General features: G+C 44.7%; 1 protein-coding gene across 1 annotated transcript in view; it reads right to left on the bottom strand.

Annotated features, from left to right (window-relative positions):
* VWA3B (von Willebrand factor A domain containing 3B) overlaps positions 1–27,081 on the bottom strand; it is a 210,008-nt gene that overhangs the window by 160,100 nt on the left and 22,827 nt on the right. The window contains exons 4-7 of the mRNA XM_032652777.1: positions 23,721–23,971; positions 21,363–21,522; positions 14,698–14,867; positions 2,678–2,793 (exon numbers count right to left, since the gene is read on the bottom strand). Coding sequence (XP_032508668.1) covers positions 2,678–2,793; positions 14,698–14,867; positions 21,363–21,522; positions 23,721–23,971 — 697 coding nt within the window. The remainder of the gene's footprint in view (positions 1–2,677; positions 2,794–14,697; positions 14,868–21,362; positions 21,523–23,720; positions 23,972–27,081) is intronic.

Below are 27,081 nucleotides of genomic sequence, written 5' to 3'. Positions count from 1 at the left end.
CTGGAAGGGAAAGGGGAGAAGTCTACTCAGTGCCCAGGTTCATGAACTCAACTCCTGGGAGCCTGAGATTATGACCCACCCGGCCAAGTGCTGCCACCGTCCTGGGATCCCGGTGCAAGCCACTGCTCTAGCCCCACCCTCATGCAGGTGAGAAGCCATTCCTTTCTAGAAACAGAGAGATTTGCTTCAGGAGATGTGGATGGCTGGGATCATGTCATGAGATAGTATGAGATATTGCACCCTACACACACACACACGAATATTATTCAGCCCTTAAAAGGAAGGAAATTCTGACTCATGCTATGACATGGATGAACCTTGAGAACATTATGCTAAATAAAGTAAGCCAGTCACAAAATGACACGTATTGTATGACGCCACTTATATGGGGCATCTAGAGCGGTCAGATTCAGAGACAGAAAGTAGGATGTTAAGTGCTGAGGGCTGTGGGGAGGGACAAATGGGAAGTTGTTTAATGGGTACACAGTTTCAATTTTCCAAAATGGAGAGAGTTCTGGAGACTGGGTTGCACAACAAGGTGAATGTACTTGACACCTCACTACTGAATTTAGGGAATATACTTAACACTTAGAAATGGTTACAATGGTAAATTTCATGTTATGTACATTTCACAACAATTTTTAAAACTATTATTTTGACTACAGAGGTGTTTTGCATTGATGTGGTACATGGGGTGATGGTAACTCACAGGCTAAAAAGCCAACTATCTAGAAACCTCAAAGTCAGAAACAGCAGGACATTTCTTTCAGTTGCCAGTTCACTTCTCTGAGCAATGCTTCTCTAGCCCCTCACTTGATAGTCTGTCCTTTCTACACAACCAAAGGCAAAATTATCTCCCGAGGAGACACCCTCCCTTCCCAAACTAGAGAGGGTCTGAGGAAACTCATACTGATAAATGCTTGAGACAAATGATGGAGAAGCAGGGAGGGGAAACTGATCAGGGAAAGACTGGAGAACTGCCTCTGAGCCCGAGTGAGGTTGAAAACCACACATTTTCCAAACAAAAATCGTCTCAAGAATTTCTGGCCAGTTTTTGAGTGGGAGAGGTAGGCTCTGAAATGCTGGCATTCCTGGGACATTCTGATGGATTGAGGAGACAAGATCACATATTTAGGATCTGGGACACTCTTCCCAAATTCAGAACATGTGATCACTGAAATGGCATTAGAATGGCAGGCCACGCTCTGAGCATTTCATTCTAAGAAAAATGTTTTTATCTGTAATTTGATTCGTATGCTTCACAGGGGTTGGAAAGACGGTGGTTGTTGAAAATGTAAGCTATGCAGCCAGACATGCTTCCCTCTATAACTAAGTTGCCAAGGAACACATAGGCCCAAATGAAACCCCATTTATGGTCATTGGCACACCTTGGGGAGCTGGTGACATCTCACATTCTTTAACTTCATTGATTCATTGCCCACTAGGCTTAATCTTGTAAATTACTTTCAAAGGCATGGCATACATCCCAAATTACTTTTTTTCTTAGATTAGCATCAATCTTGCTTATCAACTGACATTTTCTCAAATTCCCTGGAAATATCCACCTCACCATCAGAGCAAAGCTGTAAGTTACCTAAGGCAGCGGCCCTGACGAGCTCGACGGGAACCTCTCCCCAGCTCTGCTTTGGGGCACTAAGAATCTGAATCCACAAAGTGTGTGTCTCGGACGCACTCTGTGATTCAACCCCCTGCCTGGGTCTCCACCTGACCCCCTAGCCCGGGATTGCAAATGCTTCCTACCCAGTCCCAGGTTCCTTCTCCCAGGAGCCTTTGCAACACTGTTATGTAAACAGAGGAAACTTGCAAGCACTTGTACCCTGCAGCTTCTCCCCCAGCCCCAAACAACCCCCAAAGAGTAATTCCTGCCTTGTTTGAAGCTAGAAGTCCTTCTGTTGATTAGTAAAAACGAGCAGGAAGGTGGAGGTGGGGATGGGCTTTCTCAGACTTCTAACTACCCCCGCGCTGCATCATGTCCCACAGTCCCACAGGAGCTGCCGTCCCTGCTCTTCTCGGCGGCGTTTACTCAGTGTATTTGGCACTTGGCAATTTCATCAGCTCCCCGAAGAAACTCCCATCTCCTGCTTTCTGAGGAACCTTCTAGTGCTGGTTTCCCGAATCACAGTACTATTTCTCACTTATTTCCTGACCTCGTTCTCTACGCCTGTTAAACTCTCTGATCACATCCTTTGAATGAAAGGGGAAGTTCATTCAGCCTCCATAGAGGTTTCTGTGTGGCCTTGGCCCTCACAAGAGGCAGGTCCATCCCTCATGTGCATCTAGAAACACCGCCATCACTGATGAGGAAGCAACAGAAAACCCACAAGAAGTGAGGGCATCCTCGCTACATCTTCCAGCCAACCTGGGCAACAGAGCAGCTCTGCCTTGCCAAGAACTAAGAGTGCGCTGACACGCCTGCGGCCAGGTCTCCAGAAGTTTCCCAAGTTAAGAAACACATCTCACTGAGGCCACTTCCCTAGGTAATACACTTATGCCTGGTTGCCAGGCTGCCAAATTCCCCACTGACATCCATGAACTCTGCCCTTGCACCACAGGAATAATACAAAAGGTACGGTGAGTCCTGCCCTAGAGCTAAGGCTAGGGATCATCTGAAGTTATTAAGACATAAAGTACACTGTTTCTTTTCCATCCCAGGTACCTGGAGGGAGTTTTCCTTTCAGTTTCCTTGAATTCCAAGTAATTGCACTGTCGCCATCCTTAATGGGGAAGGCAGGAAGTTCCACGCACTCTGTTCTCTCTGCAAATGCATGGAATCTGAAACGGGAAGAGATATGCCACATCAGGCTAGTAAGTGGTATCTGCGCATTAACTATTCATCCTCCCAAGACTGGGAACTTGCTCTTCCGTGGTGCTAGGCATCTTCCAAGTGTTCACTGCTTTTCCCTGTGCCTTGTCAAGTCCCACAAATAAAAGACAGGAAGGTGGAAGACACCAGAGAATTGCGGAGCCATTGGGATTTTAACTGATGACTCTTCTGTTCATGAGTGGATACTTAGCTCAACCAAATGGTATTTATTGACCCTGGAAAAATGATACCCTGTGCTTAGACTTATCTTTTTGTTCCCAGGGTTCAATCATGTAAACACAGTTTGGACAGGCCCAGAGGCTAATGAGGGGCCCAACAGTGCCCAGAGCCCTGCGGGTTCACTGTTGAAAGCTGGTGACAAGAGGCAGCGTTGGCTCATCTGCCCACTGCTGATGGGCTTCAGTCAACTTTCACTTGGCAAATACACACCTCCCCAGGACCTGAGCATCAGCACTAATGAAAAGAGCTCAGTGTGGGCACGTTTTCAAGGCAGCCTCTCAGAGTGTGGTCCTAGGAGCAGCCGCAGCACCTGGGAGCTGGCTAGGGATGCACATTCCCCGGGCCCCACCTGAGCTGCCGAGTCAGAATATGCACTTTAACAAGATCCCCAGGGGATTCATAAGCCGCTTGAAGCTAAAAAAGCGCTCATGTACCAATGTTCATAGCAGCACTATTCACAACAGTCAAGACATGGAAGCAACCTAAATGTCCACTGACAGAGGAATGCATAGAGAAGATGTGGCACATATACACAGTGGAATATTCCTCAGCCATAAAAAAGAATGAAGTAATGCCATTTGCAGCAACATGGATGGACCTAGAGGTTATCATACGAAGTGAAGTAAGCCAAAGACAAATATCATACGATATCACTTATATGTGGAATCTAAAAAAAAAGATACAAATGAACTTATTCACAAAACAGAAATAGACTCATAGCATAGAAGACAAACTTATAGTGACCAAAGGGGGAAGGGAGGGAGGCATAAATTAGGAGTTTGGGATTAAAATATGTACACTACTGTATATAAAATAGATAACCAACAAGGACCTACTGTATAGCACGGGGAACTATACTCAATATCTTGTAATAACCTATAATGGAAAAGAATCTAAAAAAGAATATATATATATACACATGTATATATATATACACATATATGTGTATAAAACTGAATCACTTTGCCGTATACCTGAAACTAACACACCATTGGAAATCAACTGTATTTCAATTAAAAAAGATTTTTTTAAGCACTGGTATAGTGTTCCAGGCGATGATGGGCTAAACTGCACCCTCAAAGCCAGTTGTCTGGAATCCAAAAAGTCAGTAATAGCAGGAAATTTCCTTCAGATGGCAGAGGAGATCTCTGAGTACTGCTCCTCCGGCCTCTCAAGAGCACCATCCCTGCCTATCGCCACTCATGACGCAAAAAGAATCCTGAAACGTGAGCTGGGACGGACAGAAGGATGGGCAGATGGCGGGAGAGGTCTGGGGGCCTTGCCTGGGCCATAGAAGGCCTCAGTCTCGTCTATTTCTAAAGGGTTTCAGGTGACACTGGGACAATGAAAGCAGGGGCTTCCTCCGAAACAGAAATGCCCAGTTTCCTTCATCCCATTGTTACCAACCTGGGTTCTCAGACTCTTTAATCAATGGAAATTGATAAAAGAGGCCAGAGAAATTCCGGCAAGGCTTTATTGGTACTCTTGCTGCAGCACAAGGGCATGAAAACAAGTAGCAGGTTCCCTTGCTAAGCAGTGAAGGTGGAGGCGGATCAGTGGGTGGGGCTGGAGGGGGGGCTTAGGTGGTCTACCCACCCCCTTGGTGGCGCCAGCCGTGCCCAGGGATCATGCTCAGGACCCTGCTTTTGCTCCCAGGCCCTCAGAAATGGCAGCTGGGTTTTGGCCTTTTTGTATTTTATTGTTCATAATTTGCCCCGACTACCCATGCATGCAGTTATTTTTAGTCTCTTAGAGTTCCTCTGTATTCTGTTGCCGGAGGAGACGTTTGTCCAGCTGCAGGCACTGCAGTAAAGGGTCCCAGGTCCCCACCTGTCTCACCACGACCTCCCTGCAGGACAGACGGGGGGATGATCGAGGTTTGTCCTGACAGGCCTCACACTCTGAGTGCCAAAGGCCTTTGCCCAGAATTTTCTACTCTGAAGAACAGGGCAGACATTTCCTCTGGCTAATACAGCCTCGCCTGTGCAGAAAGCAAATCACGATTAAGTCAGGCTCTTTGGAGAGTCCGAAGAGTGTAGCGCTGTGTCTGAGAGCTGGTGGCTCTGTCCAGACACAGCCTCAGGCACCGGGGGACACAGAGTCCAGCCTCCCTGCAAGCTGAAATGCTCAGGACACGCCCTTTACAGTTTGATAATAACTGCTCTTCAGCTGGGGCTCAACAGCAAAAGATGCACTGAGGCCATCCAGGACCCCCGGGAGGAGGTGGGCTGGCAGGTAGCAGAGCAGGCAGGGGCACAGCTGGTCGTGGGTTGGCCTCACTTCCCAGGACTAGAGGAGGGACAGAAGGGCCCGGGTGTACCCCGTCCTCTTCTGCAGAATCCGCTCTCCACGGAGCATGACCTGAAAGTCAGGGGCTGAACTGCAGCTTCTCCCGTGTTAAATTACTCCCTGGCCTCTCACCTTCCCAGAGAGTGTCCCACATGAGCTGAGCAGAGGATCAGCAAGAAAGGTGGCCCTGCCAGCTGGGTTTTTCTCTCTCCACTAGCAAAAGTGGGGGCAGTGAGCCCCTTCTGTATTTGGGGGTTTCAAGAGTCCAGAATTGAAGCCAAGCACCTGCTGTTAAAAGATTTCAAAGCGCTTTATGAGAAGCCAGAGCACTGGTCTTCAGAATCACCAGGGATCCTGTTAAAAATGCATATCCCTGTTCCTCCCTAGACCCTGAAAATCAGAATCTCTGGGACTGTGGTCAAGATATCTGCATTTTAATCAAGATTCCTAGGTAGTGAAAGGCTTTGCAAAGTGAAAGCCTAACTGCATATTCCCAGACTCCCCTCTACTGTGCAAAATCAGCCTGCAAGGTGAAGCCCACGTCTCCCAGGCCAATAACATGAGCAGCTAAATTTGAGAACAAGTGCTCAAGAGTGGGCATTTTACCCATTTTAGACAGGCTGACTTAGGAAAGAACTCAGTCATTCTCCTTGTTACCACATAAGTAGCTGGTCTCTCTCTACAAGAGACACAAACTCTCTCACATGCACAGATAGGGTTGTTTTGAAATGTAGGTATTATTATTATTCAGGTATAGTGAGGCCAACAGATCAGGAGACAGCTACCATTGAAAAGATAGTTTACAAGGAGATCTTCAAGATGGTGGAGGAGTAAGACGTGGAGATCACCTTCCTCCCCACAGATACACCAGAAATACATTTACACGTGGAACAACTCCTACAGAACACCTACTGAATGCTGGCAGAAGACCTCAGACTTCCCAAAAGGCAAGAAACTCCCCACGTACCTGGGTAGGGCAAAAGAAAAAAGGAAAAACAGAGACAAAAGAATAGGGATGGGACCTGCACCTCTGGGAGGGAGCTGTGAAGGAGGAAAGGTTCCCACACACTAGGAAGCCCCTTCGCAGGCGGAGACTGCAGGTGGCGGAGGGGGAAAGCTTCAGAGCCACGGAGGAGAGCGCAGCAACAAGGGTGCGGAGGGCTAAGCAGAGAGATTGCCGCACAGAGGATCAGTGCCGACCAGCACTCACCAGCCCCAGAGGCTTGTCTGCTCACCCGCCGGGGCGGGTGGGGGCTGGGAGCTGAGGCTCGGGCTTCAGAGGTCGGATCCCAGGGAGAGGACTGGGGTTGGCTGCGGGAACACAGCCTGAAGCGGGTTAGTGCGCCACGGCTAGCCGGGAGAGAGTCTGGGAAAAAGTCTGGAGCTGCCGAAGAGGCAAGAGAACATTGTTACAGGGTGCGTGAGGAGAGGGGATTCAGAGCACTGCCTAAATGAGCTCCAGAGACAGGGGCGAGCCGCGGCTATCAGCGTGGACCGCAGAGACGCTAAGGCTGCTGCTACCGCCACCAAGAAGCCTGTGTGCAAGCACAGGTCACTCTCCACAGCTCCCCTCCCAGGAGCCTGTGCAGCCCGCCACTGCCAGGGTCCCATGATCCAGGGACAACTTCCCTGAGAACACATGGCACGCTTCAGGCTGGTGCAACGTCACGCTGGCCTCTGCCGCCGCAGGCTCACCCCACATCCGTACCCCTCCCTCCCCCCAGCCTGAGTGAGCCAGAGCCCCCGAATCAGCTGCTTCTTTAACCCCGTCCTGTCTGAGCCAACAACAGATGCCCTCAGGTGACCTACATGCAGAGGCCGGGCCAAATCCAAAGCTGAACCCCAGGAGCTGTGGGAACAAAGAAGAGAAAGGGAAATCTCTTCCAGCAGCCTCAGGAGCAGCGGATTAAAGCTCCACAATCAACCTGATGTACCTGCATCTGTGGAATACCTGAATAGACAACGAATCATCCCAAATTGAGGAGGTGGACTTTGGGGGCAATGGTAGACTTGGGGTTTGCTTCCTGCATCGAATTTGTTCCTGGTTTTATGTTTATCTTAGTTTAGTATTTAGAGTTTATTATCACTGGTAGATTTGTTTATTGATTTGGTTGCTCTTCCTTTTTTTTTTTAAAAAATATATATATGTATTTTTTTTCTTTTTCTCTTTTTCCGAGTGTGTATGTGTATGCTTCCTTGTGTGATTTTGTCTGTATAGCTTTCCTTTTACAATTTGTCCTAGGGTTTTGTCTGTCCATTTTTTTTTTTAAGTATAGTTTTTCCCATTCATCATTGGTGGATTTGTTTCTTGGTTTGGTTGCTCTCTTTCTTTCTTTTTTTAAATTACATTTTAATTTTTTAAAATAATTTTTAAAATATTTTATTTTAATAACTTTATTTTATTTATGTTTTTCTTTCTATTTTTCTCCCTTCTCTTCTGAGCCATGTGGTTGACAGGGTCTTGGTGCTCCAGCCAGGTGTCAGGCCTGTGCCTCTGAGGTAGGAGAGCTGAGTTCAGGACATTGGTCCACCAGAGACCTCCCAGCTCCATGGAATATCAAATGGTGAAAGCTCTCCCAGAGATCTCCATCTCAATGCTAAGACCCAGCTCCACTCAATGACCAGCAAGCTACAGTGCTGGACACCCTATGCCAAACAACTAGCAAGACAGGAACACAACCCCACTGATTAGCAGAGAGGCTGCCTAAAATCGTAATAATGTCACAGACACCCGAAAACACACCACTGGATGCGGTCCTGCCCACTAGTAAGACAAGATCCAGCCTCATCCACGAGAACACAGGCACTAGTCCCCTCCACCAAGAAGCCTACACAACCCACTGAACCAACCTTAGCCACTGGGGGCAGACACTAAAAACAACGGGAACTACAGACCTGCAGCCTGTGAAAAGGAGACCACAAACACAGTAAGTTAAGTAAAATGAGAAGACAGAGAAACACACACCAGATGAAGGAGTAAGGTAAAAACCCACCAGACCAAACAAATGAAGAGGAAACAGGAAGTCTACCTGAAAAAGAACACACAGTAATAACAGTAAAGATGATCCAAAATCTTGGAAATAGAAAGGAGAAATTAGAAGAAATGTTTAACAAGGACCTAGAAGAATGAAGAGCTAACAAACAATGATGAACAACACAGTAAATGAAATTAAAAATACTCTAGATGGGATCAATAGCAGAATAACTGAGGCAGAAGAACGGATAAGTGACCTGGAAGATAAAATAGTGGAAATAACTACTGCAGAGCAGAATAAAGAAAAATAATGAAGGGAATTGAGGACAGTCTCAGAGACCTCTGGGACAACATTAAACACACCAACATTTGAATTATAGGGGTACCAGAAAAGAAGAAGAAAGGGACTGATAAAATACTTGAAGAGATTATACTTGAAAACTTCCCTAATATGGGAAAGGAAATAGTCAATCAAGTCCAGGAAGTGCAGAGTCCCATACAGGATAAATCCAAGGAGAAACATGCCAAGACATATTAATCAAGCTATCAAAAATTAAATACAGAGAAAAAATATTAAAAGCAGCAAGGGAAAAACAATAAATAACATACAAGGGAATCCCCATAAGGTTAAGAGCTAATCTTTAAGCAGAAACTCTGCAAGCCAGAAGGGAGTGGCAGGACATATTTTAAGTGATGAAAGAGAAGAACCTACAACCAAGATTACACTACCCAGCAAGAATCTCACTCAGATTCGACGGAGAAGTTAAAACCTTTACAGATAAGCAAAAACTAAGAGAATTCAGCACCACAAAACCAGCTTTACAACAAATGCTGAAGAAACTTCTCTAAGCAGGAAACACAAGAGAAGGAAAAGACCTAGAATAACAAACCTAAAACAGTTAAGAAAATGGTAATAGGAACATATCAATAATTACCTTAAATGTAAATGCTCCAACCAAAACACACAGACTGGCTGAATGGATACAAAAACAAGACCCATATATATGCTGTCTACAAGAGACCCACTTCAGACCTAGGGACACATACAGATGGAAAGTGAGGGGATGGAAAAAGATATTCCATGCAAATGGAAATCAAAAGAAAGCTGGAGTAGCAGTAGTCATATCAGATAAAATAGACTTTAAAATGTAGACTATTACAAGAGACAAAGAAGGAGACTACATAATGATCAAGGGATCAATTCAAGAAGAAGATACAGCAATTGTAAATATTTATGCACCCAACATAGGAGCACCTCAATACATAAGGCAAATGCTAACAGCCATAAAAGGGGAAATCGACAGTAACACAATCATAGTAGGGGACTTTAACACCCCACTTTCACCAATGGACAGATCATCCAAAATGAAAATAAATAAGGAAACACAAGCTTTAAATGACACATTAAACACGACAGACTTAATTGATATTTATAGGACATTCCATCCAAAGACAACAGAATACACTATCTTCTCAAGTGCTCATGGAACATTCTCCAGGACAGATCACATCTTGGGTCACAAATCAAGCCTTGGAAATGTAACAAAATTGAAATCGTATCAAGTATCATTTCTGACCACAATGCCTTGAGACTAGATACCAATTACAGGGAAAAATCTGTAAAAAATAGAAACACATGGAGGCTAAACAATACACTACTTAATAACCAAGACATCATTGAAGAAATCAAAGAGGAAATCAAAAAATAGCTAGAGAAAAATGACAATGAAAACACGACAACCCAAAACCTATGAGATGGAGCAAAAGCAGCTCTGAGAGGGAAGTTTAGAGCAATACAATCCTACCTTAAGCAACAAGAAACCTCTCAAATAAACAACCTAACCTTACACCTACAGCAACCAGAGAAAGAAGAACAAAACAACCCCAAAGTTAGCAGAAGGAAAGAAATCATAAAGATCAGATCAGAAATAAATGAAAAAGAAATGAAGTAAACAATAGCAAAGATCAATAAAACTAAAAGCTGGTTCTTTGAGAAGATAAACAAAATTGATAAACCATTAGCCAGACTCATCAAGAAAAAAGAGAAGAAATAAATCAGTAGAATTAGAAATGAAAAAGGAAAGTAACAACTGACACTGCAAAAATACAAAGGATCATGAGAGATTACTACAAGCAACTCTATGCCAATAAAATGGACAACCTGGAAGAACTGGACAAATTCTTAGAAAAGTACAACCCTCTGAGTCTGAACCAGGAAGAAATAGAAAATGTAAACAGACCAATCACAAGCACTGAAATTGAGACTATGATTAAAAATCATTCAACAGGGCTTCCCTGGTGGCGCAGTGGTTGAGAGTCCGCCTGCCGATGCAGGGGACGCGGGTTCGTGCCCCGGTCCGGGAGGATCCCACATGCCACGGAGTGGCTAGGCCCATGAGCCATGGCCACTGAGCCTGCGCATCCGGAGCCTGTGCTCCACAACGGGAGAGGCCACAACAGTGAGAGGCCTGCGTACCACAAAAAAAAAAAAAAAAAAAAAAAAAAAAATTCAACAAAAAAAAAACCCAGGACCAGATGGCTTCACAGGTGAATTCTATCAAACATTTAGAGAAGAGCTAACAACTCTCCTTCTCAAACGTTTCCAAAACATAGCAGAAGGAGGAACACTCCCAAACTCATTCTATGAGGCCACCATCAGCCTGATACCAAAACCAGACAAAGATGTCCCAAAGAAAGAAAACCACAGGCAGTATCACTGATGAAAACAGATGCAAAAATCCTCAACAAAATACTAGCAAACAGAATCCAACAGCACATTAAAAGGATCATACACCATGATCAAGTGGGGCTTATCCCAAGAATGCAAGGATTCTTCAATATATGCAAATCAATCAATGTGATACACCATATTAACAAACTGAAGGAGAAAAACCATATGATCATCTCAATAAATGCAGGAAAAGCTTTTGACAAAATTCAACATCCATTTATGATAAAAACCCTCCAGAAAGTAGGCATAGAGGGAATTTACCTCAACATAATAAAGGCCATATATGACAAACCCACAGCCAATAACGTTCGCATGGTGAAAAACTGAAAGCATTTCCACTAAGATCAGGAACAAGACAAGGTTGCCCACTCTCACCACTCTTACTCAACATAGTTTTGGGAGTTTTGTCCACAGCAATCAGACAAGAAAAAGAAATAAAAGGAATCCAAATCGGAAAAGAAGAAGTAAAGCTGTCACTGTTTGCAGATGACATGATACTATACATAGAGAATCCTAAAGATGCTACCAGAAAACTACTAGAGCTAATTAATGAATTTGGTAAAGTAGCAGGATACAAAATTAATGTACAGAAATCTCTGGCATTCCTATACACTAATGACGAAAAGTCTGAAACAGAAATGAAGGAAACACTCCCATTTACCATGGCAACAAAAAGAATAAAATAACTAGGAATAAACCTACCTCTGGAGACAGAAGACCTGTATGCAGAAAACCATAAGACACTGATGAAAGAAATCAAAGATGATACAAACAGATGGAGAGATATACCATGTTCCTGGATTGGAAGAATCAACACTGTGAAAATGACTATACTACCCAAAGCAGTGTACAGATTCAATGCAATCCCTAACAAACTACCAGTGGCATTTTTCACAGAACTAGAACAAATAATTTCACAATTTTTATGGAAACACAAAAGACCCCGAATAACAAAGCAATCCTGAGAAAGAAAAACAGAGCTGGAGGAATCAGGCTCCCTGACTTCAGACTATACTACAAAGCTACAGTAATCAAGACAGTATGGTACCGGCACAAAAACAGAAATATAGATTAACGGAACAGGATAGAAAGCCCAGAGATAAACCCACACAGATATGGTCACCTTATTTTTGATAAAGGAGGCAAGACTATAACAATGGAGAAAAGACAGCCTCTTCAATAAGTGGTGCTGGGAAAACTGGACAGCTACATGGAAAAGAATGAAATCAGAACACCCCCTAACACCATACACAAAAATAAACTCCAAATGGATTAAAGACCTAAATGTAAGGCCAGACACTATCAAACTCTTAGAGGAAAACCTAGGCAGAACACTCTAGGACATAAATCACAGCAAGATCCTTTTTGACCCACCTCCTAGAGAAATGGAAATAAAAACAAAAATAAACAAATGGGACCTAATGTAACTTAAAAGCTTTTGCACAGCAAAGGAAACCTTAAACAAGACAAACAGACAACCCTCAGAATGGCAGAAAATATTTGCAAATGAAGCAACTGACAAAGGATTAACCTCCAAAATTTACAAGCAGCTCATGCAACTCAACATCCAAAAAACAAACAACCCAATCCAAAAATGGGCAGAAGACCTAAACAGACATTCTTCCAAACGAGACATACAGATCACCAACAAACACATGAAACAATGCTCGACATGAGTAATCATTAGAGAAATGCAAATCAAAACTACAGTGAGGTATCACCTCACACCGGTCAGAATGGCCATCATCAAATATCTACAAACAATAAATGCTGGAGAGGGTGTAGAGAAAAGGGAACCCTCTTGCAGTGTTGGTGGGAATGTAAATTAATACAGCCACTATGGAGAACAGTATGGAGGTTCCTTAAGAAACTAAAAATAGAACTACCATATGACCCAGCAATCCCACTACTGGGCATATACCCTGAGCAAACCATAATTCAAAAAGTCATGTACCACAATGTTCACTGCAGCTCTATTTACAAGAGCCAGGACATGGAAGCAACCTAAATGTCTATCAACAGATGAATGGATAAAGAAGATGTGGTACATATATACAATGGAATATTACTCAGCCATAAAAAAGAAACTTAATTGAGTTATTTATAGTGAGGTGGATGAACCTACAGTTTGTCATACAGAGTGAAGTAAGTCAGAAAGAGGAAAACAAAAACCATATGCTAATACATATATATGGAATCTAAAGAAAAAAAAGTTCTTAAGAACCTAGGGGCAGGACAGGAATAAGGATGCAGAAGTAGAAAATGGATTTGAGGATACGGGGAGGGGGAGGGGTAAGCTGGGATGAAGTGAGAGAGTGGCATGGACTTATATATACTACCAAATGTAAAACAGATAGCTAGTGGGAAGCAGCCCATAGCACAGGGAGATCAGCTCAGTGCTTTGTGCCCACCTAGAGGGGTGGGATAGGGAGGGTGGGAGGGAGACGCAAGAAGGGGGAGATACGGGAATATATGTATAGCTGATTCACTTTGTCATAAAGCAGAAACTAACACACCATTGTAAAGCAATTACACTCCAATAAAGATGTTAAAAAAAAGAAAAGATAGTTTGCCACTCACAGTTTCTGCTATGGAGTGAATTGTGCCCCTGCCCATCACCTCCCCAAATATCTGTGTTGAAGCCCTAATCTTCAATGGGATTGTATTTGGAGACAGGACTTATAAGAAGGTAATTAAGGTTAAATGAGGTCATAGGGGTGGGGCCCTGATCCAATAGGATTGGTATCCTTTTAAGAAGAGACACCAAAGAGTTTACATGCCCTCTCTCTCTGTCTCTCTGTCTGTGTCTCCCTCTCTCTCTCTCTGTCTCTCTCTGTCCTCCATGGAAGGATGGAAGGACACAGCAAGAGGGCAGCTGCCTACAAGAGAGAAAGAGAGTTCTCACCAGAAACAGAATCTGCTAGCACCTTGATCTTGGACTTCCCAGCCTTCAGAATTGTGAGAAATAAATATGTCATTTAAGCCACCCAGTCTGTGGTGTTTTCTTGTGGCAGCCAGAACTGACTAATATTTTTCCAAAGAGATGGGGGCATGCCACACCACACAGGGCCACACAGGGAAGCCCCAGGTTTGGTCAGGACGCAGAGAGAACAAGGGGAAAACATGGGCAAGTCTTTCTTGTGGATCCTGCAGAAAGAAATGGGTGAGGCAGAGTAAGCAGGCTTAGGATTGACTAGTTTGAATGATTTCAGCGGGTGCTGGAGTGTAGGGGCTGTCCTGAGCTGTCTGGTACCTGGCCCTGAGTTGACTGGGACAGGGGACAGACAGTGTTTAGGGTACGAGAGCCTGGATTGAGAGTGTGGGCTGGATTTGTTAGTTTGCACATAAAAGGTGCATTCCGTCCCGGGTGAGTCTTTTACTGTCTTTACGAATCAGCTAACCTGGGAGGCGCGGTCTGTCCAGGGTCAGCGAGACCCCAAAATGTCAAAGCGTCAGGAAAAAAAGTCAAGATTAATGCCAGGTAGAGGAGCAAAGGTGAATGGAGACTAAAGACTACTGGAAAGAGGAGAACACCGCAACCGACTGGTCAGGAAGACCGCTAGGAATCAAGACCCACTGTCGACTACAGGCAAGCACGCAGCTCGCTCGCGGTCTTCCCAGAGCACCTTTTCTGCCTACCTGCTTCGGGTCTTGGCACTCAGATCCTTTAAGAAAGCTGTCGTGCCCTCTCGTCTGGCATTGAAGGACACCGTGCGGACAGGACATGGGACCTCCAAAGCCCCCTGAAGGAGAAGCTCCTTGGATTCCTCTGGAACATCCCCCACCACAAAGTAATAAATGGATTCAACCTGCAGAACAGTGACACCAACAGTTTATTTCCCTGAGGCACCCTAGCCGTGAACCAGACTCATCGGCAACATACTCTCTAGGGCCGGCTCAGGCACCCTCAGTCTGAGGCCGCGTGTGGGAAGGAGGGCGCATTCCCAGCGGGTCTCACCTCCAGGACACACACGCGCCTGGGGAGGTGAGGCTGTCCTGCCTTCACACGGCCAGTCAGGAGCCACGCCAGGAGTCAGGACACACACACACACACACACACACACACACACACACACACACAACCAGCTTTAAACCAGGAACCTGGGAGATGCATACCTCACCCAGGTAGGAGACGATGCCCTGCTTAATGTAAAGATGTCGATGCCATCCACTGGGCCTCCCCCTTAACCACACTGCTCTAAGGGTCTCCCCTGCCACTGAGGAGTCCTGTAACCTCGGGCAAGTGGTTTAGGTTCAGTTTCTTCACTTGTGAAAAGGGAGATTATGCAGTTGACTTCATGACTGAGCTTCAACAAGATGGCATACACTTATGTATATAAATCACAAAAAGTAAAACCACAGGTAGAGCCAGAAACACGTATCATCTAAACCTGCCCCTAAAAGCACCCTAAGTGATTGTCTCCACAGATAACTGGGGCAGAAACCCCCAGCAAATATATTGTATTTTTTTTAATATTTATATATTTGGCTGCGCCGGGTCTTAGTTGTGGCATGCAAACTCTTAGTTGCAGCATGCATGTGGGATCTAGTTCCCTGACCAGGGATCAAGTGTGGGCCCCTGCATTGGGAGAGGGGAGTCTTAGCCACTGGACCACCAGGGGAGTCCCTGTATCGTGTTTTAAGGGATAAACAGATGTCATCAGCCCTTTAGGATTCATGAGCTTCTAATCACACATCCCCAGTTAGCTGATGGTAAATAGTCAATTACCTCACCTTGACTTCAAAGCTGGGACTTAAAGCTACCTGGCCCAGAGAGAGGTGGGCTGAGGGTCAGCTCCCAGCTGCTTAGGACACCCCATCTGTGGCAGCAGGGGGCAGGCTGTGTCCAAGAAGGCAGGTGGGGAGAGGGTGGCAGAGGGGCCAGGCTGGGAGTTAGGAGACCGCCGGGGTGGGAGCTGAGCCCAGCCTACTTCAGCAACATTCCTCCCCAGGCTGGGCACAAAGAGTCTTCCTGCCCCCATGACTCTCTGTCTCAGGCCCTTCATCACAAAGTCCTTGATTTTCAGAAGTACCTCATGGGAGGTAAAGACTGAGGAAGGTTGTACATTTCTCCCAGTCAGTCACCTGAGAAGCAGAAAACACACTGACAGGAGGAAACAAGTGTTCTCCAGATTCCTAATTATACAACTAATACTGTTCTTCCAGAAAATGCATTCTATGTTGTTCTCTTCCCGGTGTTAGACATTACCTTCTGTAAGACGTCTTAAATAAGCTCCAGTGAGCTGCAGTTACTAGTTTTCCAGCTGTGTTGGTGCCCAGGTTTAGCATGAGGACAGCTTCATCCTCTCAGAGGGTCTAAGAACACACATGGCTCAAGACAGGGGAACAGACCCAGGGAGTATATTCTAGGGTTTGGTAGATCAACAGGGAAGTGAGTGAGGACAAACAACTCTGGCTGGTCTGTCGGCAGCTTCTGACTCCCTCTGTCTCCACCGCATGCTGTGTAAACACAGCTTCTTTGCTCTGGCAATAACCCAAGAGCCTGAAATCCTCACGCAGAGATGTTTTTTCCCTCGAGACTTCAGCAAACCAGAAATTGCTATAGCCAGCAGTGAGTCAGGATTTCCTTTCCTTCATTAATTAAGGCTATGGGGTTATTCACTATTCACTAAGGTCCTTACTCAGCTTCTTAGTTGCCTGTGTTTTCGGTCAACTCTCAGGTATCCGTGCTCCAGATTTCCAGGGATATGCTTTCCCAGAGACCAGCTACCTCACCGCCATCTGCACACTGCCTTTCTGCCTCTCCTTTCTGCTCGCATAATGACATTTAGAAAAACAGAGAGGACGATAAATATGCTAGCTACTTCTATCCCCCCAAATTTGTCAAAATGCCTTTGAAAGTGAAATGGCTTTGAGGTCGTCTGCTATTGGGGACGATAAGCTAACATAAATTTGAATTCTTGTTATCATGCCCAGTTTACAGATGAAGAAACTGAGGCCTGGACAGGTTATTTGACCCGGGTGAGCAGCCAGTGAACCCAGCCTGCCTGACCTCACGAACTTCTGTCCTTGCTTTTTTCAGCCACGGCACTCCGTCAGCTAGCTCATCATGGCAAGACTGATCCTCACGTGTGAGAGATGATGGTGAGTCCCAGAACTGGAGAGGCGAGATCATGTGACAAGAAGGTGGTCAGGGGTGGGCACTGTTTTCATTTTCTTGGTCCCCATACCATCCAAGGCTCCTACCCCCAATCTCACTACTACTGACCAAAAGTTGGGTCCAGGAGGTTGTCTGGCTCAAGGGAATTACCCTCATGGGAATCCTCACTCCTTAACCAGGACCTCTGTGCTCCTTGAGGGCAAGGGGACCTGGAGCAGCTTCTTCACTGACCAGCATCACCTTAAATGCTGGTTTGTACCGAATTTGATAACACCAGACATAGAAAATATTTGGGTTCCATGCAGCTATTTAACCATGACTCAAAAACTCTTGCCACTTTATACTACGTAAAATAGGTTGGAGCCTTTATGTTTTCACTTGATATGTCTTATTCTGTCGGGCCACATGTTCTGCAGCTTCCCAAGGTAACCTGCAATCCACCTGACCAAGGAGGTCTTGCCATCTTCCCAGCCATGGGTTTTGGGGAAAAGAAGAACCAAACTGGGAGCAGCTGCTTCCACTCTGCCTGCCGTCTGCTCCAGCCTGTCAGAAGCTCCCAAGGCTTCTGGGTATAAAAATTCCCACTTTGCAAGGAAACAAAAATGAAAGCCAACCAGAACAGCAGTGAGAGGTCCAGCAAATTCTGTCTTCTCCTTCATGTAACTTTGACCATTACAACAGTGCTGACCAACTCCAGAGCTTGGATCTAACTTCCAGATCTTCCCTGTGCCTGTGGCTGCTCTCCCTGGTTCAGCCCATTTGGATTTTCTGACCGACCGCCCCCCGCCCAAGGTGGTGACTGCCCCTTGCTATTGATCCAGCTCCCTTCTCAGATTCCTCCTAACACCGTTGACCACCACCAACGTTCCGGCCTCCCGGGCTTCAGGATCCCTATTCCAACCCAACATCCCCATCACAGGCATACAAGGCTCAGCAAATTCACCCACCTGGTCCCATGCAGACCACCTCCCTTCAATTCAAAAAAACTCAAATCCGTACCATAGCTTGGGGACGGGAATCTCTTGGATCCACATCTAACCCCCAATCTCAAAAATATTGACATTATTTCCTTTCTATTCCTTCACTGTTCAACAAACATTTATCGAGCCCATGCTAGGCACTGCCATTGCTAGGCAATGCTAAGGCAAAAAAGAAAAGATGTGATGCCTGTCTGAGCCGCAGCAAGGAAGAAAATGAAATGCCAGGGTCATGACTGATGTGGCCAGGCCTTCTGCTCACTGTTCAGTGGTGAAGGTTCCTTATGGAATCATGTGGGTCTGCCTCTAATTCACCCACTTAGTCTCTCAGTGAATATGACTTTTTAAAAAACAAGTAAACAAATTTGTGCCTATCGGGTAGATGGAAGAGAGGATGAGTGAACACAAAGAGAAACACAGGCGCCTTTGAAAGCAGAAGGCAGGTCCCTCCCTTAGGTAGCTGGGAATTGGGGCTTTGGATAAACAGCCATCTCTTTCCTAAGGACCCTTCTCGTCCTGGGTCAGCCGGCCATCCAGGGCCCCCGACACAGCACCCCTCCTCAAAAAGGCCAGGGAAGCTACCAACTTCCAAAAGACGCATCCAGAGACCAGAGGACGCTGCAGAGTAGAAACCCTGTGCCAGACACATGCCTGGGCTCTGAAGGCAACACCAGCCCCTCTAAACATCTCCTCAATACTCCAAGGGCTGCCCTTCCCATGCACCAGGTTCTTTATTACAGGGTACACCAGTAATTCATCCATCAATAGTGCTCTTCGTGTGCCACTGTGAGATACACGATTTAAACAGACCCCACACTCTGCCCGGGCTCTTCCTGGACCCGAAGGCTCACGCTCTGTCATCTGTCTCTGGTAAACCTTCCCGGCCCACCCATGGTTACAAAGACCAGTCCTGGAGGCCAGTGGGCTCCGGGCATCCTCCTCCATCGTAACCAAGCCCATCAGTCAGCCCTCCCTCTTCACGTGGAACGGGTACAAAACCCCACTTCCCTGTTAATCTTTGAACACAAGACAATACCCACTGTCTTGCTTCCTCTCAGGATCCACTCACGTAGGGAGATGAAAACTCAAAGCAGGTTATCGTGAGCAGGAAAAGGCTGGGGTTTTAGATTTACCGTTCAAGACACTTCTTAAGCCTTAAATCCTTTCTGTTCATAGCAAACTGCAGCCACATGGACCAACTGGAAACTCACTGGGGTGGACGTGAGGGGCTCAGGGCAGAGCAGCGGGTCTTTATGGGAACCGTTTCTCTCCCCACCCCTAACACATGCATGCTTTTCTGGGGTTGCTTTTGGCCGCTCCGCAAGATATGCAGGATCTTCGTTCCCCAACCAGGGATCAGACCCACGCCCCCTGCAGTGGAAGCGCGGAGTCTTAATCACTGGACTGCCAGGGAAGTCCCCATGCATGCTTTTCTTTACTCCTCATAAGACACAGAGCATGGCATTTTTATATGTGAGGCAGTTGCATTTACTAAACTCTTCCTCAGGACCACAGCCAGATATAAGCTCTGGGTGGAGAATACCATGGTCTGAATATGTTTAGCATCTTTCATACCCCGTCGTCTCTTCTCAAGAGTTTTCGCGTGACATTTGATGACCAGTGCCTGAAAGCTTCTTTCTTGGTTATTCCTCTTCTACAGAACTTCCCTGGAACTCACTAAGTTGTTACATATTCCCTGGGCTAGGGAAAACCCCCCCAGAGAAAGGAGACATACAAACCAGAGGGAAGTAAAACAGAAAGTCAAGGTCACCAGGAAATCTTGCAGTCAGGTCGGGTTGCCAGAGCCACCTATGACCGGGGAGCCAGGTAAACAGACAAAGAAGGAGAGCACCCATGTACATGCGCACACGTGCGCGCGCGCGCGCACACACACACACACACACACACACACACACGTCCAAGAGCCTGTGAAATATTCCATTTCTTGAATGCTTATTAAGGTGTCCAGACATTTGAATTTTTACAGATGTTAAAACAAACTTAAAAGGCCAAAGAACAAAGTTGCTTGCATTTCATTCTTCTTTAATGGGAAACATTTGTTCCTCTGGGTTTCTGAGGATAAACAGTATGTTTCCAATTTCAAACCATCACCCTCAGTATCAATAAACACAGTCTGGTGACCACTGGGAGCTCTCCTTTGAAGGTGCCAGCACATGGCCACCTTGCCCAAGAAAGGACTTCTTAATGCAGCAGAGTAAAGCTTGAAACCTGCAGAATCCCCCGGATTCCAGAGTGGAAGAAGCAATTAAGTATTAATTAATATTAATCAATAAGTAAGGATTAGTTAAGCATCTGTATCCCAAAAGAAAGCAGACCTATCCCTACCTGGGGAGTAAGGCTGGCCTAAGGACCTCACGTGCCCAGAGTACTTCCTCTCTAGCCCGTCACTACCCTTAACAGTCCCACCATTAGAGCTGCTCACAAAAACACACACTCTTGTGGCTAAAAGAGATAAAAAACACCACCAGTGAATCACTTCTTCCAGGTAAAGCTTTATATCCGAAAGGTCCCTATCAAAAAGCTTATGTGAATGCATCAGCGTTCAAGAACGGATGACACACTGACTGGGATACACTTCACCTTGGAAAGCACATGATGGACCCATCTGTGAAGAAGAGGAACTGGGAAAGATCCGGAGCATGGATGCTGGGAAACCCTATTTCCTCATCCTCAAGGTTCAGTGACGAGTCTTCCAACCTCTCCTCCCATAAGAGATGGGTTTATCTAATTGTCAGGAGAGCACGAGTGGAATTGAAGCATTAGAGATGCACACTCCCGGCCTCACTCCCTTCCTTTCTCGATGCTCGGGGGCTGTGAGCAGCACGGGACTCTCCTGGCAGCGGCTAAACGAGGGCCTGCCCTGCGGCCCCAATGACGCCCCCTAGGGGAAGCCCAGCCAGGCTCAGGTGTTAGAGTCTCATTTTGGTTGGTCCAGCCCTGCCATCACCAGAGATGCTCTTTTGCTCCCCATCTGGGGCCTGTCACCTATTTATCAATTGGTTCCAAATTCAGAGGTGAACAGGATTAAGACTGCTGGGGCTCTTGAATGCCAAGGATGCAGTCTCTGTGGGATGCAATTGGAAGGGCCCAAGCTCGGCTGGAAGGCAGCATGCGGATACTGAGTGGGAAGAAATAAGCGCAAAGCCACCTTCGTGACATGGGAGCAGACACAGACACACACTTACCGATTCGTCTTTCCCCGCCTCCAGCAGAGCGTCTAAGCGGCTAGCCTGGCTCCGAGCCAGCTCAAAAGGCGATTTCTCAACCCAGCTGATGGCAGCGGCTATGGATCGTGCAGTCACAGGAACAGCACCTTCCTGCCATTTCACAGGCTCTTGAGAAACCCTGAAAGGGACCGCATGGGGCTGTCACTGGCAGTGGTCGATGTAGCTGTCAGCCCTCAGTCTCACAGCTACGAGCAGCAAGACACCCAATGTCACCAGAGCTGAGAGAAAGAAAACACAGCTCCCAGCCCTCTCAAAGTTACCGAGAAAACAGGTGAGCTGTTTAAGGCAGGTTTCCAAAGCACTATGACCTTCCATAAGCTGTATTGACTGGGAAAAACAATGCTTACAGGAGAATTTAAAAATCTCAAAACTTCGAACATCAACAATTGCATTAAAATTACTGAGGAACGTGCACAGGGAACTACACTCAGTATCTTGTAATAACCTATAATGGAAAAGAATCTAAAAAGGAATATATGTATACACATATATAAAACTGAATCACTTTGCTGTATACCTGAAACTAACACCACATTGTAAATCAACTATATTTCAATAAAAAATTTTTAATGTCAAAAAAATTATTGAGGACAGTTATTTTCATAAACAGGAACGTTTAGGGCTTCCCTGGTGGTGCAGTGGTTGAGAGTCTGCCTGCCGATGCAGGGGACACGGGTTCGTGCCCCGGTCCGGGAAGATCCCACATGCCGCGGAGTGGCTGGGCCCGTGAGCCATGGCCACTGAGCCTGCACGTCCGGAGCCTGTGCTACGCAACGGGAGAGGCCACAACACTGAGAGACTCGCGTACCGCAAAAAAAAAAAAAAAAAAAAAAAAATAGGAAGGTTTAGATGCAACTGTCTTCTGTGAATAGTTAAGTTTATAAGGATTCACAGCATTAAGATTTGCAAATCAGCAACAATTTTGTTACTCCACAATTTTATTTCTAATTCTTTTATTACATTGTTTTCATTGTTCTGAAAGATTCCCATCAGTTACCTTTTTTTGGATCAAAAATAGTATTGTTCTGAGTTCAGCAGAGCGTAAGTTTTTAAATCCTGGGACATTTTGATTCAATCATTTAATTTGAGCTTAGAAATGTGATGGAATACCCCTAAAAAACAAGGGCCACTTGAGTTTATCTCTGTGTTTATAATTAAACGAATTTTATGAATCACTTATGATTTTGTAATTATAAGAATTATGTGAATCCTGGACTAAATGAATCAGCCTGATTTGCCCCTCCTAGCCCACCTCCAGATACAGAGGCTGCCTTACCTCTGTGCGGCCCTTTGGGTAGAGAATCTGCCTGAGTGGCATCTATGCTACACATTTCCAAGGAAGCTAAAGCACTGTAGACTTAATCACTTAATTCCTTCAATAATATAACTGCGACAGAAATATAAACTTGGGATAGAACACAATTAGGCAGCATCCTCGAAGGTGTCACCTGTTTAGCTGAAAATATTTTACTTAAAAAAGAAAAACTCGGGCTTCCCTGGTGGCGCAGTGGTTGAGAGTCCGCCTGCCAATGCAGGGGACACGGGTTCGTGCCCTGGTCCAGGAAGATCCCACATGCTGCGGAGCGGCTGGGCCCGTGAGCCATGGCCGCTGAGCCTGCGCATCCGGAGCCTGTGGCTCCACAACGGGAGAGCCCACAGCAGTGAGAGGCCCGCGTACCACCAAAAAAAAAAAAAAAAAGATTTAAAAAAGAAAAACTCAATTAGATAGATGTCCCTCTCATCCAGATGTTTTCTGTCAGGGAAGTACAGCCACTGTTCCACATGAGAAGTCAGTGCTGAAGTCCAAATTCTCTTGAATACAAGAATCTGTAAAAAATTGATTGTGAAAAATCTGAAATATGGGAAAGTCTATAAAGCCAGCCACCTGTTGTTCTGATTAAAGGGGGTCCACTTACAGGGGAAATCAATTTGAGCTGCAAACTCAATCTGAAAAGCAGTGAAATTTGTGACACTGGAATTCATTATTGAACCTAAAGTCTAAAACGTGTGAAGGAATTTTAATTTTAAGAATTTATAGTCTTATATTTTGACCTTGCCATACCATACACTGAAGAAAACAATGTTTTAAAGTATCTTCCAATTTGAAAACTAAGATGCCATATACAAAGCAGATAAAAGTTTTTAAGATTTACTCATTGTGGGTTTTCTGCTGGAACGATATATTCTAGGAAATTACAAGATTATAGCTCCTCCCTCCCCACAGATCTAACTGTGTTAGGTATGCTCCTTAACTCCAAATACAGGAAAATTCCTCATGAAGTTTCAGGGAAATACTCCTTTCCTACGGGAACTCACCATATGATATTGAACTTGGCTATGTGAGCCACCTGCTCCTGGAGGACCATGATTAGAGCATCTTGGCACAGATTAAGCTCCTCCTCCAGCATGCCGCCACAATCCAGCACTATGGTGATGCACTGTTCCAAGATGACACCAAATATCTGCCGGCTGTTGCTGGTGAGCCAGTCCATCCGCTGCCTGTAGCTCTCCACAGCTTGTGTTAAGTGCTCCACATACTGATAGATCAGTTCTGGTTTGGCTGTCAACTTAATGAAAATAAAAGTAACAAAATAAAATAAAAGCACACCAAATCAAGTCATTTGAACCACACTGCAGCCAGGAACAATAGGGCCCACTGAGTCATGGGCTATGCCATCAAGAACTGTACATCAATAACAGTTGCATAGACGATCCTTCAAACTCCACATAAGCCAGGAGGAAGTCTTCCAATCTTTCAACTGAAAAACCCTTGGATAATTTCCCATAGCAGGAAACATGGTGATGAAATCTGTTCAAAAATACAGCACTTTTTTTAACAAAATGTGTTTCCAGATTGTGTTTAACCTTTCTAGTTACAGAATTACTTTTATCTGAAAATGCTCAGGGGTACTTTAAGAAATTAGGTAGAAGAAAAGAGAGATTAGCAAAGGCAGAGGGGAAAAAAGTTCCTAAAGGAACTAGAAAAAGATGAACAAACAAAACACGGGGTTAGTAGAAAGAAGGAAATCATAAAGATCAGAGCAGAAATAAATGAAATAGAGTCTAAAGAAGCAATAGAAAATAACAACGAAACTAAGAGTTGGTTCTTTGAAAGATAAACAAAACTGATAAACCTTTAACCAGACTCATAGAGAAAAAAAGAGAGAGTGCCCAAATCAATAAAACCAGTAATGAAAAAGAAAAACTTACAACCTACATTACAGAAATACAAAGGATCATAAGAGATTGCTATGAACAACTGTACACCAATAAAATGAACAACCTAGAAGAAATGCACAAATCTCCCAGAGGGAACCAGGAAGAAACAGAAAATAGGAACAGGCCAATTATCAGTAATGAAATTTAATCAGTAATAAGAAAAAACCCTACAACTCCTCCAAAACAAAAATGTAGAACCAGATGGCTTCACAGGTGAATTCTACCAAACATTTAGGGAAGAGTTAAGACCTATCCTTCTCAAACTATTCCACAAAAATTGCAAAGGAAAGAACACTTCCAAACTCATTCGGCCAGCATCACCCTGATACCAAAACCAGATCATCACAGAAAGAGAAAATTACAGGCTTACCACTGATTAACATAGATGCAAAAATCTTCAACAAAACATTAGCAAACCAAATCCAAAAATACATTAAAAGGATCATATATCATGATCAAGTGGGATTTATTCCAGAGATGCAATGATGGTTCAGTACCTGCAAATCAATAAATGCGATACACCACTTTAACAAACTGAAGAATAAAACTCATATGATCATCTCAATGGATGCAGAAAAAGGTTTTGACAAAACTTAACATCCACTTATGATAAAAAAAAAAAAAACTCTCCACGAAGTGGATATAGAGGGAACACACTTTGACAAAATAAAGGCCATATATGATAAACCTATAGCTAACAGCATACTTGATGGTGAAAAGCTGAAAGCATTTCCTCTAAGATCAGGAAAAAGACCAGGATGCCTGCTCTTGCCACTTTAATTCAACATAGTATTGTAAGTCTTAGCCAGAGCAATCAGAAAAAAGGAAATAAAAGGAATTCAAATTGGAAAGGAAGAAGTAAAACTGTCACTATTTGCAAATGACATGATACTATACATAGAAAATCCTAAAGACACCACCAAAAAACTACCAGAGTTCATCAATGAATTCAGGATACAAAATTAGTATACAGAAATTTGTTGCAGTTCTATACACTAACGATGAACTACCAGAAAGAGAAATTAAGAAAACAATCCCAGTTACTATCACATCAAAAAGAATAAAATACCTAGGAGTAAATCTAAGGAGGTAAAAGACCTGTACTCAGAAAACTATTAAGACACTAATGAAAGAAATTAAAGATGACACAGATAGAAAGATATACTGTGTTCATGGATTGGAAGAATTAATATTGTTAAAATGACCATACTACCCAAGGCAACCTATATATTTATGCCAGCCTTATCAAAATACCAATGGCGTTTTTCACAGAACTAGAACAAATAATTTTAAAATTTGTATGTAAACACAAAAGACCGCGAATAGCCAAAGCAATCTTTAGAAAGAAGAACAGAGCTGGAGGTATCATGTTCCCTGACTTCAGACTATACTACGAAGCCAGCAATCAAAACAGTATGTTACTGGCACAAAAACAGACACATAGATCAATGACGTAGAATAGACAGCGCAGAAATAAACCCATGCATTTATGGTCAATTAATTTATGCAAAAGAGACAAGAATATACAATTGGGAAAAGACACTCTCTTCAATAAGTGGTGCTGGGAAAACTAGACAGCTACTTGTAAAATAATAAAATTAGAATATTTTCTCACACCACATACAAAAATAACCTCAAAATGAATTAAAGACCTAAATGTAATACTGGAAACCATAAAACTCCTGGGGGAAAACATAGGCAGAACACTCTTTGACATAAATCGCAGCAATATCTTTTTGAATCTGTCTCCTAAGGCAAAGGAAACAAAAGCAAAAGTGAACAAATGGGACCTAATTAAACTGAAAAGCTTTTGCACAACATATGAAACCACTGGCAAAATGAAAAGATAACCTTCTGAACGGGAGAAAATATCTGCAAATGATATGACTGATAAGGGATTAATATCCAAAATACAGAGTCATACAAATCAATATCAAAAAAACAAACAACTCACTCTCCGCCCTGGGTCACCGCAGCCTCCGCCGCTTTCAGGCCTAACAGCCTGAAGAAAAAAAAAAAACAGAAAAAGATGTTCAAAAATCCGGAAACGCTTTTAAATCTTTTTTAAAAAAGAAAGAAAGAGAGCTTCCCTGGTGGCGCAGTGGTTGAGAGTCCTCCTGCAGATGCAGGGAACACGGGTTCGTGCCTCGGTCCGGGAAGATCCCACATGCCGCGGAGCGGCTATGCCCGTGAGCCGTGGCCGCTGAGCCTGCGCGTCCGGAGCCTGTGCTCCGCAACGGGAGAGGCCACAACAGTGAGAGGTCCGCGTACCGCAAAAAAAAAAGAAAGAAAGAAAAAAAAGAGCGAATCCTCCTCAGAGAACCCGCGGGGAAGTCACTTTGGCACGCTTCCGGCCTGCCCCACGACGCCGCCGCCGCCGCCCCCGCCCCCAGGGCGTCCGTCGGTCCCCGTCCGTCGGTGAGCCGCTCGCGCGCCCGCGTCCACGCACTTCCGCACG

The sequence above is a fragment of the Phocoena sinus genome, chromosome 13 (assembly GCF_008692025.1).
Source record: "Phocoena sinus isolate mPhoSin1 chromosome 13, mPhoSin1.pri, whole genome shotgun sequence".
Taxonomy (NCBI): domain Eukaryota; kingdom Metazoa; phylum Chordata; class Mammalia; order Artiodactyla; family Phocoenidae; genus Phocoena; species Phocoena sinus.
Note: the sequence above shows the minus strand (reverse complement) of the source record. Positions and strands in the feature narration are given on the sequence as shown.